The sequence below is a fragment of the Lynx rufus genome, unplaced genomic scaffold (assembly GCF_022079265.1).
Source record: "Lynx rufus isolate CCGP_SWC_20201006 ecotype Redwood Valley unplaced genomic scaffold, mLynRuf1.p SCAF_13, whole genome shotgun sequence".
In the NCBI taxonomy this organism is placed as follows: Eukaryota; Metazoa; Chordata; class Mammalia; order Carnivora; family Felidae; genus Lynx; species Lynx rufus.
In genome coordinates, this window is record NW_025814827.1 from 63,319,265 (window position 1) to 63,340,923 (window position 21,659).

The 21,659-nt window shown below is 36.3% G+C and overlaps 1 protein-coding gene across 1 annotated transcript; it reads left to right on the plus strand.

The window, feature by feature from the left end:
- The first annotated feature begins 205 nt into the window (after positions 1-205).
- Positions 206-640, plus strand: LOC124508325 (endogenous retrovirus group K member 10 Pro protein-like). The gene has a single exon (XM_047074699.1). The coding sequence runs from the start codon at positions 206-208 to the stop codon at positions 638-640; it is 435 nt and encodes a 144-aa protein (XP_046930655.1).
- Positions 641-21,659: the final 21,019 nt, after the last annotated feature.

The window sequence follows — 21,659 nt, forward strand, 5'->3', positions numbered from 1 at the left end:
CATAGATGCCGATTTTAAGGATGAAATTTCAGTAATGATTAGTACTTCTGTTCCTTATTGTATCATGACAGGAGATCACATTGCTCAACCATTGTTGTTGCCTTACATTGCTTTAAATTCCACGCTGATAGAATGGCAGGGAGGGTTTGTATCTACCCACAAACAGTTATTTTGGCAAACATTTCTAAAGGACAGAAGACCTGAGATGACCTTACAAATTAACGGAAAATCATTTACTGCCCTGGTAGACTCAGGAGCTGATGTAACCATCATTTCTTCTAAGTTTTGGCCTAAGAGTTGGCCACTTTCACCTGTATCTTCAGTCTTTACCAGTGCAGGAAAAGCTACTGACATCCAACAAAGCATTGAAATTTTTCTATGTAAAGGGCCTGAAGGCCAGGCTGCTACTATCCAGCCTTATGTTACTGATATAGCCATTAATCTGTGGGAAAGAGACCTATTAAGTCAATGGGGAGCATATACGAATTTTCCTTATGTTTCTCCTGCTGCAACCAATACCATGTCCAAAATGAATTATAACCCATTTAAAGGGCTTGGACAAGAAAATGGGCATATGGAGCCAATTACTGCTGAAATGCGGCCTCCTTATAAGGGACTGGGATATCCTGTACAGAATTGAAATTTAGTGTAAGGGCCACTGTTCCTGAACAATGTTATGCCTTACCATTAAAATGGTTAACAACTGCCCCGGTGTGGGTGGAACAGTGGCCCCTTCCGAAAGAGAAATTAGAGGCTTTAGAACAATTAGTGCAAGAACAATCGGATGCAGGTCATATAGAAATGTCCACTAGTCCATGGAATTCTCCTGTGTTTGTGATAAAGAAAAAATCTGGGAAATGGAGAATGTTAACTGACTTAATAAAGGTAAAAGAGGTTGTACAACCTATGGGACCTTTGCAACCTGGGCTCCCATCCCCTACTATGATTCCCCAGAACTGGTCATTAATTATAGTAGATTTGAAAGATTATTTTTTTCACAATTCTACTACAGCCAGATGATAGAGAAAAATGTGCCTTTTCTGCACCTTCATACAGTCATATGGCTCCTGTGCAACACTATCAATGGAAAGTGCTTCTGCAAGGTATGCTTAATAGCCCTACTGTGTCTCAGCATTTTCTTAATCAGCTTTCACAATTACATATTCAGTTCCCGCAAGTGTTGACTATTACATGGACGATATTCTTTTTGCCACAGAAACGCCTACACAGGTAGATCTTTATCAAACGACTAGATTATTGTTACCCAAATACAGCCTAATAATAGCAGAGGAAAAGATGCAAACCCAATCCCTTCCTTTATCTTGGTGCAAAAATTCAAAAGGCAACCATCATTCCCCAAAGAGTACAGATTCGTCAAGATAATTTGAAAACTAAGTAACTTCCAAAAGTTACCAGGAGATATAAATTGGTTGCCACCGGCTTTGGGAATCCTGACTTATACCTTTCTCTCATCTTTTCTAAACGCTAGCTGGTGACCCCAACCTTAACAGCCCTTGGATCCTCACAAAAGAAGCAGAAGCTCAATTACAAAGGATTAAAAATCATATTCAAAATTGTCAGCTCACTCGTATATGACTTAATGTTCCTATCCAATTATTGATTTTTCCTACTCCACATTCTCCAAAAGAGGTCTTATGGCAGGATGGGAGGTGGGAATCATCGAATGGCTGTTTTTACCAAATAAGCACACTAAAATTTTTACCATGTATCTGGATAAAATTAGGAATATAATTTGGAGAGGCTGATCCTGATTACGTGTGCTTAATGGTGATAATCCCTCCTCTATAATTTTTTCCTTATCATATCAACAAATTGATATGGCTTACCAAACTAATATACAACGGCAAATAGCTTTATCCAATTACATAGGGACAAAATGTTGTCAGTTTTCAAGGTTACATCATGGATTGGGCCAAAGATAATTTGAGACTGGCCCTTAGCAGATGCTGACACATACTTTACAGATGGAAATGGTCATGGTAGAGCTTCTATACATGGTCTTATTTCTAAGTCCTGGCAGACACCCTATACATGTACTCAAAAAATTGAATTAGCAGTCATTATAGATTGCTGCATCTTGTACCTGCCTCCCTCAATGTTGTGACAGACTCACTATATGTATGGGTCACAGTCCTAAATATTGAAACTGCACATATTGTTCCACAAAATGAATTACATCATCTGTTTTTGCATTTACAAGACTTAATATGGCATAGGCCACACCCTTTATATATCATTAATTTGCAGTCATTCTAACGTTACTGGCCCATTAGCCTAAGGAAATTCCACTGCTGATGACTCATTACAAGGCACCTTACAAATGGCACAACAGGAATATATACTTCACCCTACTATGTTCGAGGGCTTGCCCACAGACTCACTGTAACACATGCTCAGTCAAAAGACATTGTTAGTGCCTGTCCTTTCTGCAAACCCCTCACTGTGGCTCCATACACCTCCGGAGTGAATCCTCGTGGGCTACGGGCAAATGAATGTTACCCATATTCCTGCTTTTGGTAAGCTCTCTTATGTGCATGTTACTGTGGATACCTTCTCCGGATATATCTGGGCCACAGCATGTACGGGAGAAAAGGCTATGCACGTTACTGCTTGTTTTCTTGAAACCTTTGCAATTCTAGGTATCCCACAACACATTAAAACTTATAATGGCCCTGCATATGTATCTTATAAGGTAGCCCACTTCTGTACAGCCTGACAAATTACTCATCTTACTGGCATTCCCTATAACCCTCAAGGTCAAGGGATCATAGAACACACTCATCAGGTACTTAAAAACATGTTAATTAAACAAAAAGGGGGAGAAGAAGGACTTAGACCTATGCCATGGGAACAATTACATTGGGCCTTATATAGTTTAAATTTCTTGGACATATGAGGACCCCATACATGCCCTGCTTCTGAGGTACACTGGCATAAGCAAAAGTCAGCCCTGTTAATCAACCAATAGATTGGAAAGATGAGAAGGGACACTGGGAAAAGGGAGAGGTTATTGTGTGGGGCAAAGGGTATGCTTATGTTTCTACAGATCAAGACTACCAGTAGTTACCCAATCACTGGTTGAAACCCAGACACAAGCCCATCCAAGCAACCTCGGTTCGACATGATCCCACCAATCAAAGAGTTTCATAGAATGTCCATGGGGAAACCAATAATTGTGCCCAATGCCCTACGCTGTCTCCTGAGGCACACTAGGACCACTCAACCTCCTACTTGGGGACAAGTTAAGAGGTTGATGCATGATGCTGAAAAAATATTGATGCAGACTCGCAGTCTACAAACTCCTCTCACCTTTTCCTTGCAATGCTAGTGGTTATCACTGCTATGGTAAGTGCTGATAACTATACTTACTGGGACTATATCCCTAATCAACCTCTCAATCAGGTAAATTGGTATGACTCCCCTGTGCTGGTATATACAAACAACACTGAATAGACACTTGGGCATTTGACAGCAGAGGACCACATAGGCCAAATGAAGAAGGTACTGTTATGGATAGTTACATATCGAGATCGAAGGTCCTTCTCCATGTTTCGGTTATGGGAAACACTGCCTTAAGAGTAAGCCTCAAGCATGGCTACCTATTATTTAAAAAGGAACCCAGCACAAACATACCTCTTACTATCAACCCATTCTCTGACTGGCTCCAATCTTACAATTAATGACACTCCTCCAATGTTTCCATCTGTGCTACTCGTATGTTGTCAATATGGGATGGATGGGTGACTTGGGAAACGTGTAGAGGAGAGATAGGGTGAGTTATTTTAAGTATCTCCTATGGAAGTGTCACTGATTGGAGCCCTATGGGCTTAATATTCACTACAAAAAATTATTCATTACAAAATTCATTACAGAATCTATGGTGGTGTGTTCATAATCAAACTATCAGCACCACTGCCAATGGCTCAATTGTTTGGCACGGTGGGGGATTTTCTGTGCCCAGTCCTCATTTACAACAAGGACCGTTACAGAAGCATATATGGAAATTAACTGCTGCCCTCCACTCTTTACATACCAGGAAGGGCACATATTATAAAAATAGCTCCACCAATATTTCTACTTTATCCTTCACGGTTAGTAGTACCTGCTACATACAGGCTTGTGTCTGTTTGCCATATGTACTATTGAAAGGACAGTTTGGAATGATTCTGAGGCCATTATAACTTGTGTTAACTGCTCATTATACACCTGTCTTAACCTTCTATACCCTTTAATATGTGATCCGAAAGCTTATATTCACTTAAAGCACACAATGGCCTGTGGCTGCTGGTTCGCATGTCTCAACCATGGCAACATTCTCCAGAAATATATCTGATGGACCAGGCTCCATGGTGAGTTCATCTATCCTGACAGTTTGTTGGAATGCTTGTTGTAGCTATAGCTGTGACTGCCGCCACTACTGCAGCTGTCTCGCTGCACCCATCTGTGCAGACAGTACAATTTGTGCAACAATAGCATGAAAAATCGCACCAGCATTGGAAAACACAGTGGGATACTGACAGTAGACTGTCCAATGGGATTGCAGACCTACAACAGGCTGTGATATTTCTGGGGGATCAATTAGTGAGCCTACAAATATCATTAAAATGTGATCGGAACACTACATCAATATGTTTAACCCTGTTACCATTTAATAACACTAAATTTCCATGGAACGATGTTAAGAGACACTTGCTCGGGCAATCTAATGTGCCCATGGACATTCAGCATCTGCAAGCAGAGACATATGAGACTTTCAAAACAAATCTGGATGGGGCATCCAGGGGCTCAGCCGGTTGAGCATCCGACTTCAGCTCAGGTCATGATCTCACAGCTCGTGGGTTTGAGCCCTGCATCGGGCTCTGTACTGATGACTCAGAGGCCGGAGCCTGCTTCGGATTCTGTGTCTCCCTCTCTCTCTGCCCCAACCCACTCGCATTCTGTCTCTGCTCTCTCAAAAATAAAAATAAACATTAAAAAATGTAAAACAAAACAAAACAAATCTGGACATGTTATCTGGTTCTAAGATCTTAGAAAGTATATCAGAGGGATTGGGAAAATTAAGCCCTATAGAACATATTAAGATTTTTAGTTTCTCTACTGCTATTCTATTTGTATTAATATGTGGTGTATTTATCCCTGCATGTGCAGTCTGGCTCCAGGGATGATGAGCCTATCAACGTGCTGACCAACAGCTTGGGTTATACAAGCTACAGTCCATTGTATACAAACAAAAAGGGGGAGCTGTTGGAGAACAAGAAGCTGGACATACCATAAGAATGTCCTGAAGGAAACAGAGCAGCAAGGAACTGAAAGCAGTTCTGTTCCCAGGCGGAAAGCCACAGGGACTGCATGTTCTCTCCAGAAGGACATCATATGGGCACCAGGCCAGGGATAAGAATGTTTTATCTGGTGCCAGATGTACTCATGACCCAGCATGGAATGCACTGCAGGTGCATTACCTGTCAAGATGCCAAATACTATGTTTTATGTGCTTGCTATCATCAAATTGCAAAAATAAAAGAGGTTTGACCAGGACACCGCTGCTTTGGCTCCTGGAGAGTCTTAGCCCCCTGCTATGTAATTCTCTTGTCACCACACTTTCAGGTCCTGTCTCTCTTCAAACAATGTTTTTCATAAATAATTTAAAGTAATGGTCATAAAGATACTCACTGGCACTGAGAAAAGAGTGGAGAATCTCAGTGAAATCCTCAAAAAAGAGAGAAAATATTAAAAAGATCCAATCAGACATGAAGAACTCAATAATTGAATTAAAAACACACTAGAGGGAATAAATAGTAGACTATAGGTAACAGAAGAATTCATCAGTGACCTGAAGGACAGAGTAATGGAAATAAATCAAGTTAAACAGGAGGAGGAGGAGGAAGAAGAAGAAGAGGAGGAGGAGGAAGAAGAAAGAAGAAAAATGAGGCTAGATTAAGGGAATTCAGTGACACCACTTAGGTAACATTCATATTCTAGGGATTCCAGAAGGAAAAGAGAGAGAAAATGGGGCATGAAATTTATTTGAAGAATTGATAGCTAAAAACTTCCCTAATTTGGGGAAAGGAACAGAAAACCAGATCCAGGAAGCACAGAGAACTCCTAACAAAACCAACCCCAGGAGGTCCACACTGAGACACCCAATGATTAAAATGGCAAGAAGTCATGACAAAAGAGAGAATTGTAAAAGCACCAAACAGAAAAGAAAACAGTTATATCTAAGGGAAACCTCATAAGGCTGATCTCTGACTTTTAGCAGAAATTTTGCAGGCCATAAGACAGCACATGATACATTCAAAGTGCTGAAAGGAAAACCTGCAACCAAGAATACTCTATCCAGCAAAACTGTCAATCACAACAGAAGGAAAGATAAGGAGTTTCTGAGACAAACAAATGTTAAAGAAATTCATAATCACTAAGCTAGCCTTACAGAAAATGTTAAAGAGGGATCTTTGAGGTAGAAATAAGAAAAGTAGGAAGCACAAAGGCAGTAAAATTAAGCATATTTGTAAAAATGAGTCAAAGGATTCACATAAAGAAGGGTGTGGACACCGTATACTTAAAATGTGGGTGAGAAGGAAGTAAAACTTTAGGGCTTTTAAAATGGGTTCAAATTTAAGTGACCATCAATTTAATATAGACTGCTATATACATGTTATATATAAACAGAATGGTAACCATAAATCAAAAATCACTAACATATATGCAAAAAATAAAGATATAAAATCCAAGTATATCACTAAAGAAAGCCCTAAACCATCAGAGAAAAGAGCAAGAGAGGAAAGGAACAGAGAACTAAAACAAACAAAAACCAATCATAAAACAAGTAACAAAGTGCCAATAAGTACATACCTATCAATAATTATTTTGAAGGTAAATGGCCTAAATACTCCAATTAAAAATATAGAGTAGCAAAATGAATAAAAAAAAGCAAGACCCATTTATATGCCACCTAACAATATACTCACATAAAACCTAAAAACACATGACTGAAAGTGAAGGGATGGAAAAGCATTTAGCATGCAAATGGAAGCGAAGGAAAGCCAGAGTAGCAACTTATATCACACAAAAGAGACTTTACAAAAGACTATAAAAAGAGACAATGAAGGACCCTATATAATTATAAAAGGAGAAATCCAACAAGCTATAACTATTGTAAATATTTATGCACCCAACATAGAAACACCCAAATACATAAAGCATCCATTCCAAACATAAAGGATATAATCAATAGTAATACATTAATAGTAGGGAATTTTAGCATTCACTTGTATCAATGGATAGATCATCCAAACACAAAATAAAGAAGGAAACAGTGGATATGAATGACACATTGGACCAGATGGCTCTAACATATATATTCACAGCACTCCATCCTGAAACAGTAGAAAACACATTCTTTTTAAGTATACATGAAACACTCTCCAGAACAGATCACATGTTAGGTGACAAAACAAGTCTCAATAAATTGAAAGACTGAAGTCCTATCATGTGTCTTTTCCAATGATAACATTTATGATACTGGAAATCAAACATTAGAAATAATCTGGAAAGAACACAATACATGAGGAGGTCAAAAACCATGCTGCTAAACACTGAATGGGTCAATGAAGAATCAAAGGAAATTTAAAAATACATGGAAACAAATGAAAATAAAAACACAGTGGTCCAAAATCTTTGGGCTGCAGCAAAAGATGTTTTAAGAGGGAAGTTTGTAACAATATAGGTCTCCCTCAAGAAGCAAGGAAAATCTCAAACAACATAAATCTATACCTAAGGAAGCTAGAAAAAGAATAAACAAAACCCCAAACCAGTAGAACAAAGAAAATAATACAGATTATAGCAGAAATAAACAACATAGAGACTAATAAAGCAATAGAACAGATTAATGAAACTGGTTCTTTGAAAAGAGCTGGTTCTTTGAAAAGATCATCTCTCTCTCTCTCTCTCTCTCTCTCTTTCTCTCTCTCTCTCTCTCTCTCTCTCTCTATATATATATATATATATATATATATAACATTTATTCCTTTTTGAGAGACAGAGACAGTGTGAGCAGGGAAAGCACACAGAGAGAGAAAGAGACACAGAATCTAAAGGAGGCTCCAGGCTCTGAGCTGTCAGCACAGAGCCTGACACAGGGCTGGAACCCATGAATCCTGAGATTATGACCTGAGCTAAAGTCGGACACTTAACAGACTGAGCCACACAGGTGCCCCGAAAAGATGAACAATATTGAGAAACCTTTAGCTAGATTCATTTAAAAATATAAAAATAAAAGAGAGAGAAAGAGAGAGAGAGGACTCAGACTCAAAAATTTAACAGAAGAAAAATAACCAACTATATAGAAATGCAAAGGATTATAATAGAATATTATGAAAATATATTCTGACAGATTGGACAACCTATAAGAAATAGTAAATTCCTAGAAACAGAATCAGAAAAGTAACATAAAGGGGCACCTGGGTGCCTCAGTCCATTAAGCATCCGGCTTCAGCTCAGGTCATGATCTCACAGTTAGTGAGTTCAAGCCCTGCATAGGGCTCTCTGCTAACAGCTCCAAGCCTGGAGCCTGCTTCCGATTCTGTGTCTCCCTCTCTCTCTGTCCCTCCCCTGCTTATGCTCTTTCTCTCCCTCAAAAATAAACGAACATTAAAAAAAAATGGGGGCACCTGGGTGGCTCAGGCAGTTAAGTGTCTGACTTCAGCTCACGTCATTATCTCATAGTTTGTAGGTTTGAGCCCCATGTTGGGCTCTGTGCTGACAGCTCAGAGCCTGGGGCCTGCTTCTGATTCTGTGTCTTCCTCTCTCTCTGTCCCTCCCCCACTTATGCTCGGTGTCTGTCTCTCAAAAATAAATAAATGTTAATTTTGTTTTAATTTTTAAAAAAGGAAAAAATGGAATATTTGAAAAGAACAATTGCTAGCAATGAAATTGAATCACTAATCCCTAAACTCCCAACAGAAGTCCAAGACCTTATGGTTTCACAGGTGAATTTTTTTTTTTAATTTTTTTTTTCAACGTTTTTATTTATTTTTGGGACAGACAGAGACAGAGCATGAACGGGGGAGGGGCAGAGAGAGAGGGAGACACAGAATCGGAAACAGGCTCCAGGCTCCGAGCCATCAGCCCAGAGCCTGACGCGGAGCTCGAACTCACAGACCGTGAGATCCTGACCTGGCTGAAGTCGGACGCTTAACCGACTGCGCCACCCAGGCGCCCCGCACAGGTGAATTCTACCAAACATTTAAAGAAGAGTTAATAACTATTCTTCTCTAAGTATTCCAAAACATTGAAGAGGAAGGAAAGCTTCCAAATTCATTCTAGACCAGAACTACCCTGATAACAAAACCAGATAAAAACACTATAAAAAAGGGAACTACAGACTAATCCTCTGATGAACATAGATGCAAAAATTCTCAACAAAATATTAGCAAACTGAATCTAACAATATATTTAAAAAATCATTCAAGACAAACAAGTGGGATTTATTCCTGGGATGCAAGCTTGTTTTGATATTTGCATATCAATCAGTGGTATATATCCCAACAGTAAGAGAAAGGATAAAACCATATGATCATTTCAATAGATGCAGGAAAAGCATTTGACAAAGAATAACATCCATTCCTAATAAAAGTCCTCAACAAAGTAGAACAAAGTAGGTTTAGAGGAAACATACCTCAACATAAAAAAGGCCATATGTGAAAAACACACAGCTATCATACTCAATGGGCAAAACCTGAGAGCTTTTCCCTGTAAAGTCAGAAACCAGACAAGGATATCTAATTTCACCATTTGTATTCAACATTGTACTGGAAGTCCTAGCCATGGTAATCAGAGAACAAAAAGAAGTAAAAGACATTCAAATAGAGAAGGAATAAACAAAACTTTCACTATTTATATATATCACGATATTATACATAGAAAACCCTGAAGACTTCCCCCCGAAAACTATTAGAACTGATAAATGAATTCATTTATTAGTTCTTAATTAATTACTAGAATTCAGTAAGGTCATAAGATACAAAATCAATATATAGAAATCTGTTGTATTTCTATGCTCTAATAATGAGGTACCATAACAGAAATTATGGAAACAATTCCATTTACAATTGCACTAAAAATAATAAAATACCTACAAAATAACTTGAGAGGTGAAAAACTATTAATCTGAAAACTATGATGCACCAATGAAAGACACTGAATATCACAACAAATGTAATGCTATTCCATACTCATTGATTGGGAGAATATTGTTAAAAAGTCCACAGTACCTAAAGCAATATACAGATTTAATGCAACCCCTCTCAAAATACCAATATCATTTTGCAAAGAACTAGAACAAATGATCCTTTAATTTGTATGGAACCACAAAAGACCCAGATACGCATTCTTGAGAAAAGAACAAATCTTGCAGTGTCACAATCCCAGAATTCAAGAATACAAGGATGTTGTGGTAATGAAAACAGTATTGTACTGGCACAAAAAGAGACATATAGATCAGTGAACAGAATAGAGAACCAGAAATAAACTCACAATTATGTGATCAATTAATCTTTGACAAGGGAGGCACAAATATTCAACAGGAAAAATAAAGTTTCTTCAGCAAATGTTGGGAGTTGAAAAAAATTGGACAGTTATATGCAAAAGAATGAAATAGGACCACTTTATCACACCATACACAAAAGTAAACTCAAAATATATTAACGACATAAATGTGAAACCTACAACCATAAAAATCCTAGAATAGAGCACAGGCAGTAATTTCTCTGACATCAGCAGTAGCAACATTTTTCTAGATAGGTCTCTTGAGGCCAGGGAAACAAAAGCAAAAACAAACTACGGAACTACATTAAAATAAAAAGTTACTGCACAGCAAAGGAAACTATCAATCAAACTAAGACAACCTACTGACTGGGAGAAGATATTTTCAAATGACATATCTGATAAAGTGTTAGTATTCAAAATACACAAGAAACTTCTACAACTCAACATAAAAAAGAGAGAATGCAATTAAAAAAATGGGTAAAGGACATCAACAGACATTTCTCTAAAGAAGACATATATATATGGCCAATAGACACATACAAAGATGCTTAACATCACTGATTATCAAGGAAATGCACATTAAAACCACAATGAAATATCACCTCTCACCTGTCAGAATGGCTAAAATCAGAAACAAGAAACAAGCGTTGGTGAGGATGTAGAGAAAAAGAAACCCTCATACACTGTTGGTGGGAATGCAAATTGGCACAGCCACTGTGGAAAACAGAATGGAGGTTCCTCAAAAAATTAAAAATTGAATTACCACATGATCCAGTAACTCCTCCACTGGATATTTACCCAAAGGATATGGGTAATCCACTAATTCAAAAAGATATATACAGCCCTATGTTTATTGCAGCATTATTTACAATGGCCAAAATATGGAAGCATCCCAAGTGTCCATCCATAGATGGATAAAGAAAATGTGATATGTATAACTGGATATTATTCAGCCATAAAAAAGAATGAAATATTGTCATTTGCAACAACATGGATGGACATTATTTCCCAAAATGCTAAGTGAAATTAGAGAAAGATACATACCATATGATTTCATACATATGGGGATTTAATTTAAGAAAAAAGAGATAAACCAAAACAAACAGATTTTAACTATAGAGAATATACTGATGGTTACTAGAAGGAAGGGGGCAGGAGGATGGTGGAATAGATGAAGGGGATTAAGAATGTATTTATCACAATGAGCTCTCTCTATATATACATACACACATACACACAATGGAATATTATTCAGCCATAAAAAGAATGAAATTTGGTCATTTGCAACAATATGGATATATGGACACATCTAGAGATTATAATGTTAAGTGAAACAATTCAGAAAAAGACAAGAACCGTGATTTCACTCATATGTGGAATTTAAGAAACAAAACAGGCAAACAAAAAATCAGACTCAAATATAGAAAACAAACTTCTGATTGTCAGAGGGAAGGTGGGGGAGGATAGATGAAACAAGTAAATGAGATTTGAGTTCATTTATCATGATGTACACAAGTAATGTACAGAATTGTTGAATCACTATATTGTACAACTGAAACAAATACAAAACTAAATGTTAATTATACAGGAATTTTAAAAAATAATAATGTGAGATTAAGAGTAGACATACAATTCAGGAGAGTGACTATGAAGGAAAGGCAAGAAACGTGAAGAATGTAGGTGGAGAAACAGGTCAAGAGAGGGTTATTTGCATATTTATCATCTTTTGTTTTTTATTACAAAGACAATATATGCTTTATGATGGAAATCTGGAAATAAATACAGACATCATTTTTAAAAAGTATGATACTGCCATAGGGACAAACATGTAAACAAATGGAATAAAACAGAAAGCCCAGAAATAAACCCTAGCATATATACAGTCAACTGATTTTTAACAAAGATGACAATAATTCAGTAGGACAGGTTTTTTTTTCAACAAATATTGACTGAAAACTGGATATCTGAATGCAAAACAAAGGAGTTGGACCCTTACCTAACACCATGTACAAAAATTAACCCCAAATAGATCAAACACCTAAACTTAAAAGCTAAAATTTTAAAACTCTTAGAAAAAAATGGGGGAAATCTTTGTGATATTGAACTTTGCAACAATTTAATGGATTTGGCAACAAAAGCACAGACAATAAATTTAAAAAAATTAGACAAATTAAACATCAAAATTACGATCTTTGAGCATCAAAGGGCATTATCAAAAAAAGTGAAAAGCCACTTACCATGTAGGAGAAAATATTTACCATTCATATATCTGACCAGAGATTAATATTCAGATTATATAATTTCTATAATGAAAACCAGCCCAGATCAAAAACCGGCTTTGGATTTGAGTAGACATTTCTCCAAAAAAGACATACTACTGGCAAAGCACATGACATGATGCACAACATCATTAATCATTAGGGAAATGTAAATCAAAACCACAGTAAGATACCAGTTCACACCTATTAGAATGGTTATAATAACAGTAAAACAAAGCATGCACATACACACAAAAACAACTACAAACCGTGATGGCAAGGTTATGGAGAATTTATAATATCTGTGTATTGCACAAAACATGATGCAGCCCCTGTGGAAAAAAGTCTAGAAGTTCCTCAAAAAGTTAAACATAGAATTAATAGATGAGCCAGCCACGAATCACTCAGGAGCACAGATTAAAAAAAAAAAAAAAAGTTGAAATCAGTGACTTTAACGTATATTTGTATACCACATTCATATATTCACATATCTGTCTGTATTCACATTGTGAATGACCCAAAGATGGGATTGTCCATCAACAGATGAACAAATGAATACAATGGAATTGCTCAACCATAAAAAAGAATAAAAGTTTGATATATGCTACCATATGGAAAGGCCTTGAAAAAATTATGCTAAACAAAATAAACCAGACACAAGAATACAAATACTATATGATTTCACTTATATGTAGTTGCTATAATAGGCAATTTCAGAGTCACAAAATAAGACTAGAAGTTACCAGGGGCTGGAGGGAGGAAGGAATGGGCAGTTATTGTTTTTAATGGGTACAGAGTTTATATTAGGGATGAGGAAAAACTTTGGATCCAGATAATGGTACTGGTTACACAACTATGTGAATGTATTTTTTTAATGCCACTGAAATGCACATCTAAACATGATTAAACACTATGTTATTTACATTTTACCATGAAAAGTAACAAAAACCAGTATATTCAGCTTTAATAAAACAGAAATTGTAGGCTGCAATTTCTAGGGTAACCACTAAGAGACTTGTGTAAGAACATATAATGGTTAATTATATATATTTCCATTAATAAATAGAAAATAGAATAATTCTTAAGAATATTAATTCAAAAGAAGGCAAGGCAACAGAGAAAAAGAAAAGGTTTTGCTTACTACCAGAATTGTTTTTAAATAACCTTCACAGTTCTGTGCCTCAAACTCTTCTGGCTTCTCCTCAGTTTTCATGCTTATAATTATGATTTCACTCAAATTTTCTGTGATACTAAAGTGCCAACAGACCTCTTTTATGCAGAATCCCATCATCTCCACTGTTATCACTGAATTCAGCTCTGTAGTATATCTCTAAAGACAAGTCCTACCATCAGCCCTGGCCTACAGATGAGTTATTAGCTTGTTAGTAATGCTGACACCCCCCGTCAAGTACATTCTTTATTGCTTTGGTAAACTGAATGTTCTTTATAGTTTCCCATAGAGCACAGTTACTTGTGGGGTTTCCAGTCTTACAGAGTATATCCATGACCCACTCTGTGAGCTCTCTATTCCTTCTATTGCCATTCATAGATGGCAAATCTGATGTTTCTTTGTTTATAGGTTTTCCTCATTTCTCTAACTTTCTAGGAGCCACTGGTTCTTAGGGATCTTGCCTATTTTTTTAAAATTCCAAATCTGAGGAGAGATCCACCTTATAAATAAACTCTTAATTGCCCTTATTTATATTAGACCTCCCTTGATCCGGGACTCATTATCCAGTTCCATGCACACTAACCTGGCTAATAGTGGTCTTGCAACTCCTTCAGAATCTAGCCCCTTTCCTTTGTTAGCAGGTCCAGTACTTCCCTGCCTTATGATGTACCTAACCCCTTATTATCAGTCTAGGGTTTATGCAGGGAGACGGTTCTAGGGTTGTAAACCATTCATAAAAAGTATGGTTTTTCTAGCAGAAGAGATGGCCCCATATCATCTTAAAGCAAGGGGTGGGGATGGGTTTGTGGTCTTTTACTCAAGGGGAAAGTTCACTTCTGCTAGCACAGAGCATTTATAGAATTATGAAAATTCAAGGTTTTCAAGTGATCACCCTATATTTTCTCAACCCATGTATTATGTGATCATTATTTCCTAAACTGGGTCCTGTATTTTGCATAGGTGGCCTAATTTGAAAATATAGACTTCTTTGGAGGTTTGATGTTCTTATGGTTAAATCCTGATATGGGTGCTAAACTTTCTCTTTTTCTGTCTCAGGAAATAAGATACTCCTTATAAGCAGCCAAGGGGATCCTTTGGGCTTTCACATTGTTACTTAGTGATTAATCAACCCCAGTCCTTTAAACTTTTTTCTGCAGAACATCAGTTGACCTCAGTACATCAGATGAACATGAGCTGACCTCAGAACATCCATAGTATTCCAATGGGCTTATAATTACTGTTTCCCTCATATTTCCAAATCACATGATAGAGATTTTCCATTAATACAACAATTCATCTCACTGCCATTGAGAGTTTTATCAATTCAACTATTATTTTATGCCAGGAGGTATCAGTAATTCACCTTCTCCCTGTGATTTGGTCCTTACCACCATGAAGCAGGGAAGTGGTACAGATCTCAAATCCCATTTTAGTATCTACTTTCTCAGGTCACTTGAGAATTCACATCTGGACTTGAGCTTCCTCAGAAAGAAGATTCTGTGATTGACATTAGCAGAACGATGCTTGCCTAAGTATGTTGGGATCAACATGTGTGTTAAAAGAAGGCAAAACTGGGCAAGAAGAGACATCAGTCTGCAGTGTAATCAAGTCGTCAGCCAAGAGCTAAGGGTGTTCTCAATTAGGATGGCACTACACCTCATCCCGAGTTGGGGCAACAGGATCAAACATTGAACAGGCATTAGATCTGGGCTGCTCTTGGAAAGAGGATGAGGTGGAGTGTGACACTCACTTCAGCTGAAGGTAATATGAGAGGGATGACAGCTTAGTGTTGACAGAAGCATGAAGTCATTCTGTCCTGAAGGGGGAACTGGCTCTCACAGCACATCTGCCACAGTGAGTAACCAGAAGTACTAAAGAAATGGAGTCCACTATAAATACTTTTCTAAAAAGAAAATCTAGATACAGATCACTTAACTTAAAATTATTCCAAATACCTAAGGGATAAAAAACTTCTGCATTTTACACATACTTCCAGGGGAAAAGTTCAAGAAAGAAAATATACCTAGCTATTTGATGAGGCCTGCGGATAACACTAGTATAAAAACTGTAGAGGGACTTCAGAACAAAGAAATTTTCAAATCTCTCTCATGAGAGATGTAGATGAAACAAATCTTAAACACAACATTATTAACACAAATCTAATAAAGATCATTAACATAGTTTATTCTGGGAATATAAGATTAAAAAGTACATTCTGAGAAATAAAAGGTTTAGAACCACTTACTTCTTCATAACACTTACGAAAGTTTTGGCCAAATCTCCCAAGAAGCATGGGGATGAAATTTGAAAGTAAATGAAAAGTAAAGATTTTCCAGAAATCTGTATATTTTGCAAATATTAAACAAAGCTTAATCAGATGGATTTCTGCTTTTAGCCATAAGAATATAACTAGCACTAGTTATGTTATCTTCCATGCATAAACAAAAAAGAAATTTGTGCAAAATATACCAGGCAACAGTTTTTTTTTTTTTTTTTTTTTTTGGTGTTTTTGTTTTGTGAATTGAACAGACTGCACAGGACTGTGATTCCTGATATAGAATAACAGTAAAAAAAAAAAAATGATGCCAAACCTATGATTAATCAGTGTGTGTGTGTGTGTGTGTGTGTGTGTGTGTGTTTCCCCATAAGTCATGTTTTAATAATGTAGTACAGGGTGGAGTGCCCAAGAAAAATTTAGTGGTCTTGGTAATTTGAATAGACAAGCACTGGAGTTCCAGATGTCTGTAGAGTCTAAAGGACAAAGTGTAGAAGAGAAGGGAGCTAGAGAAAAACACTCTGGAAATCTGCATAGTTATTTCTGAGTCTGCTGCTAAATACAAAGTTCTGTATACTTGGGATGAAATTTCACAAGATCAGTCAAGAATCAACTGGGAATCTATCTGCTTAAAAATGTCCAGATCTCAAACAGGGCTAGGAGACATTTAAGGTTTAACCAACCTGAATAGGGAGTCCTGACTGAGGGCATCTATAACACTAAACCTTAAAGCAACTGCTTTTACAACTGCGTTTATACTGTCTAAAACCCCAGCTTGAAAGGATGGATTTGATCTCCAAATAACTTATCAGCCAAACACATTCTGACATTTTTAAAGCAATAAAACAATAAAACAATAAAATCAGCTAAAATTTATAATCTCCAGCATCCAATCTAGGAAAATGTGACAATACAGGAAAACAGGTTTTACATTCCCAAGAGAAAAATCAGTCAACAGAAACAAGCATACCTATGACATAATGGAACAGAATATAATGCAATGCTTTACATATATTATTAATTAGCACATGAGAAGACCTTAAACAGATAATGCAAATATGCTCAAGTATTTATTCTAAGATGTGGAACTAACAAAAGATGAAAATATGGAACTTCTAGAAATGAATAGCATAATAAGTAACACGTCTTTATTCTTTAGCTGTTTTAAGATTTTACCCTTATCACAGGCTTTCAAAACTTTGGTGTTTTAATAAAAGTTTTAATTTTAAAAGTTATATACGTATAGCAAACTTGAGAGGATAATAACAGAGTTTCCACACATGCAACACCGAATTTCCCCTACTATTAATATCTTACAATAGTATGGTATATTGGTTATAATAAATGAACCAATATCAACATTCTATTATTAACTAATGTTCAAACATTATTTATTTTTTAAAAATTACCTAATGTCCTTTTCATGTTCCAGAATCCCATCCAGGATACCATAATTAACCATCATATCTCCTGAGACGTCTTTTAACTATGACAATTTCTTAGACATTCCTTGTTTTAATGGATTTGACAGTTCTGAGGAGTGCTAGTCAAGTATTTTGTAGAATTTACCTCAATTGGATTTTGTATGATATTTTTCTTATGATTAGACTGAGGTGTGTTACTGATTTGGGAGAGGAAGCCACAGAGGCAAAATGCCATTCTGATCAAATCATATCAAAAGTGCCCATTATCAACATCACTTACTAATATTGATTTTAAGCTTAATCACAAGGCTAAAGTAGTATTACATTTCTTTACAGTAAAGGTATTTTACCCTGTTCTATACTGTACTCTTTGGAAGACATTCCACACTTTCTTTTATACTTAAGTGTGGAATTATGCTCTACCACTTTGAAGAAGTAACTTCAAAAAGTATTTGGGGAGGGTGACTGGGTGGCTACATCAGTTACGCATCTATCTGTCTCTTGATTTCGGCTCAGGTCATGATCTCATGGTTATTGACAGAGTCCCACCTTGGACTCTGTGGTGACAGTATGGAGACTGCTTGGGATTCTCTCTCTCTACCCCTCCCCTGCTCATACTCACACATTCTCCCTCTCAAAAATAAATAAACATTTTAAAAAAGTATTTGGAATTTGTACACAGATTTGTCTCTTCTCTTTCATTTATTTATTTATTCATTATTTATATCAGTATGGACTCATGCATCATACAAAATCTGATTCCATTTAATGTTTGACTGCTATATCTTTAAATCCACACCTCTGACTATTCCTCTTATGCTTCACATCTGGGAGAGCTGATAAGAAAGTCCAGAACTCCTTTGGCTCAAGTGGGAAATTCAAAATTTGTAAGCCTCAGTCCACAGGCCAAATCCTCACCTGACCCTATCCCCTAAATGAAATAAAAGCCAAGAATCCGTCCCCTTTCTTGTCTCTCTCAATTCATTTTGTACCCTATACAGTCTCTATTATAGAGGTCATAAACTTTTCATATTCTCTCAGCCTGTATACAGCATCATCTGTTGCAACATACAAAACAAATTTAGATGTTTGGATGTTTCTTCAGCATCAGCAAAAAAAATATGGATATTTATTTTAAACTTTGAAGTTTATAATCCAATACTAGATATTTATTTTCTTGCTCAAATTGTTCTAGCTTTGGCCATTGGAAGCACCTATATCCCTCTGACATACCTCTATTTTATTTATTTATTTATTTATTTACTTATTTATTTATCATTAATTGTTTAGCAAGTCCTTACTTTCTGGCACTAAAAGATGCTCCAGGTACATCTTGTATAATTCCTATCCAAATCCTAGAATAGCCAGTTCTTTAAGAATTTAAAGAAAGAGACAACGTTATACTGTTACAGATGTGGTACAGGTAATGTATAAAAGAATATTCCTGAATCCTCTCTTCCATCTTTATGACATTACTATCATTAACTTCATTTATTCTTATGGTATGCTAGCTTAATAAGTTGTTAGCATCATTGTGTTAGTTACTTGTACATATATGAAGAATAAGAAAAGAGATTTATTTTACCTCAATTTTTTCTTTCTCAATGTGACAAAATTTATGTAAATCTAGGTATCTGACTTCTGTCTGAAAAATGTCTTAATATTTTTACAGGCAAGTCTGCTGAAGAAGAGATTTCCTCAGTTTTTGTTTCCTTAGAGTATATTTATTTCTGCTTCACTTTTGAAGTATAATTTCACTAGGTATATATAATTCTAGATTTGTGTGTGTGTGTGTGTTTCTCTCAACTAAATATTTCACTCAGCTCTGTTTTCTGCATGGTTACTAACAAGAAGTCCACTGTAATTCTTCCTTGCTCCCTCCCTCTCTCCCCATCTATCTACCCATCCATCCATCCATTTTCCACTGTAATTCTGCTGCTTTAGAATAAGTATTCAAAAAGAATGTGTATCCTTACTTCTCTTAGGAAAGGTTTTACCTTCCTCTGGCATTTTCAATTTTTTTCCTCTGTCTTGTTTTCTTTCAGTTTGGATAGGATATTCCAGAATAGTTTCTGTTTTTATTTTGGTTTGTTTTGTTTTTATTCTGCTTGGTATTATTTGCACTTCCTGAATCTATGGTTTGGTAAATATCATTAATTTTTTTAGAGTTTGGGCATTATCTCAGATATTTACTCAGATGTTCTTTTTGTTGGATATTAACTATGCATATTTATACCTTTTGAAATTGTCCCACTGTATCTCGATGTCTTGGTTTTGTTTTGCATTTTCTTTTCTCTGCATTTCAGGGGGAGAAGTGTCTACTGACATATCATCAAGCTCACACATTTCTCTTTGGTCATTTTTAAGCTAACTGATGTGCCCATTAAAGGTGTTCTTCATTTGTATTAGTTTTTTTTTTTTTTAATTTCTAGCACTTTCTTTTTCTTTACCTTAGAGTTTCCAACTCACTGTATTCCCCATCTGTTCTTGCATGTAGCCTGTATTTTACTTTAGGGTCCTTAATAATCATAGTTATGTCAAATTTCCTATGTAGTAATTCCAACATCTTTGGCATAGCAGAGTCTCATTTTCATGCCTACTTTGTTTCTTCAGATTATGTTTATTCTTCCCTTTAACACATTCATAATATTCTGGTGAAAACCAAATGTGATGTATAGGAACTGAGGTAAAGGCCTTTGGTAAGAAGTTTTAGGTTAGTTTGGCTAGGAGTTTGTGTCTAATGTTTGCTATAACTGTAGATGCCAGAAGTTTCCTATTTGTTTAGGGTCATTGTTTGTATCTCCCTTGTTAACTTTGGCCTTCCCTTAAGTGCTCCTCCACAAAGAGGGTCTATATCTTTTGGATCATTCAGCTACAATTCATTGTTATCATACTAGAACCTTGGTAAAGTGTAAAAATTGAGGATGTGTATGTGTTCTAAAATTTTAGGATTAAATTTGCCTTTTAGTGTGCCTATGTACCTTGGTGTGATCTTCACAAGGGTTTCTTAGTTTGTTTTTTGGTTTTTGTTTTTTTCCCCCCATCCTTAGGTGTGAAAGGAAGACTAAAGGAAGTAGAAACCGGAGAAATGATCTTTCCCCAGATGGAAACAAATTTTGGTAAATAATTTTCCCCCCTTGGAGAGTAGATCTTTGTTATGTAGAATGATCTGGGATATTTTACAATAATTATTTGTCCTCTCCTGCATAACCATGTAAGATCTTTTCCAGCTCCTTACTGTGATACCTGATGTGGTTCATGGAGGTAAAATCCACAAAAAACGTATGGGCCCCATAAGACTGTGGCTTCCAGGAGTCTGTCATTCTCATTGTAATCTATACTCAGCTTCCAGCAACTAACCAAAATTACTACTTAACTATGCTACCAATGGTTTCAGCTGCTTCTATGCTAGGTAAGTGAACCTTGGCTGTGACTCTCTGGATTCACCTTAGAGTCACCTGACTCCAAATTTCAGAGTGGTTTTTGCCCTGAACCTCAGTTCTCTGATGGGTCAAGGAAAAGTCATTGATTTTTCAGTTGCTCAGTGTTTCCTTTTTGTAAGGACGGAAGTGAACAACTTCCAATATCTTTGCAGGTGGGATCTGTAACTAGAAGTCCAGCCAATTTGAATTTGATGTGGTTTAATTAGGTTTTCTTTCATTTATCCTTATATATTTTTGAACATCCTCTATCTGTGGGCTTCATTTTTCATAAAATTAAAAAAAAAACATTTCATTGTTACTAATCTAAATTTCTTCTTCTCCTCCCACTACTCGGGACTCCAATTGTACATATTTTTGATGGCTTGATAGTGTCCTATAGGCAATTAATTTGTTATAATTTTGTAAATTCATAGTTATTTCATGTCTATCACTTTAACCAATGAATTTCAGCTGGCTCAATCTGAGACTGCTATCTTCTGCTATGAATCATGTTTCCTGTGCACACAGTGACTTGAAGCAGAA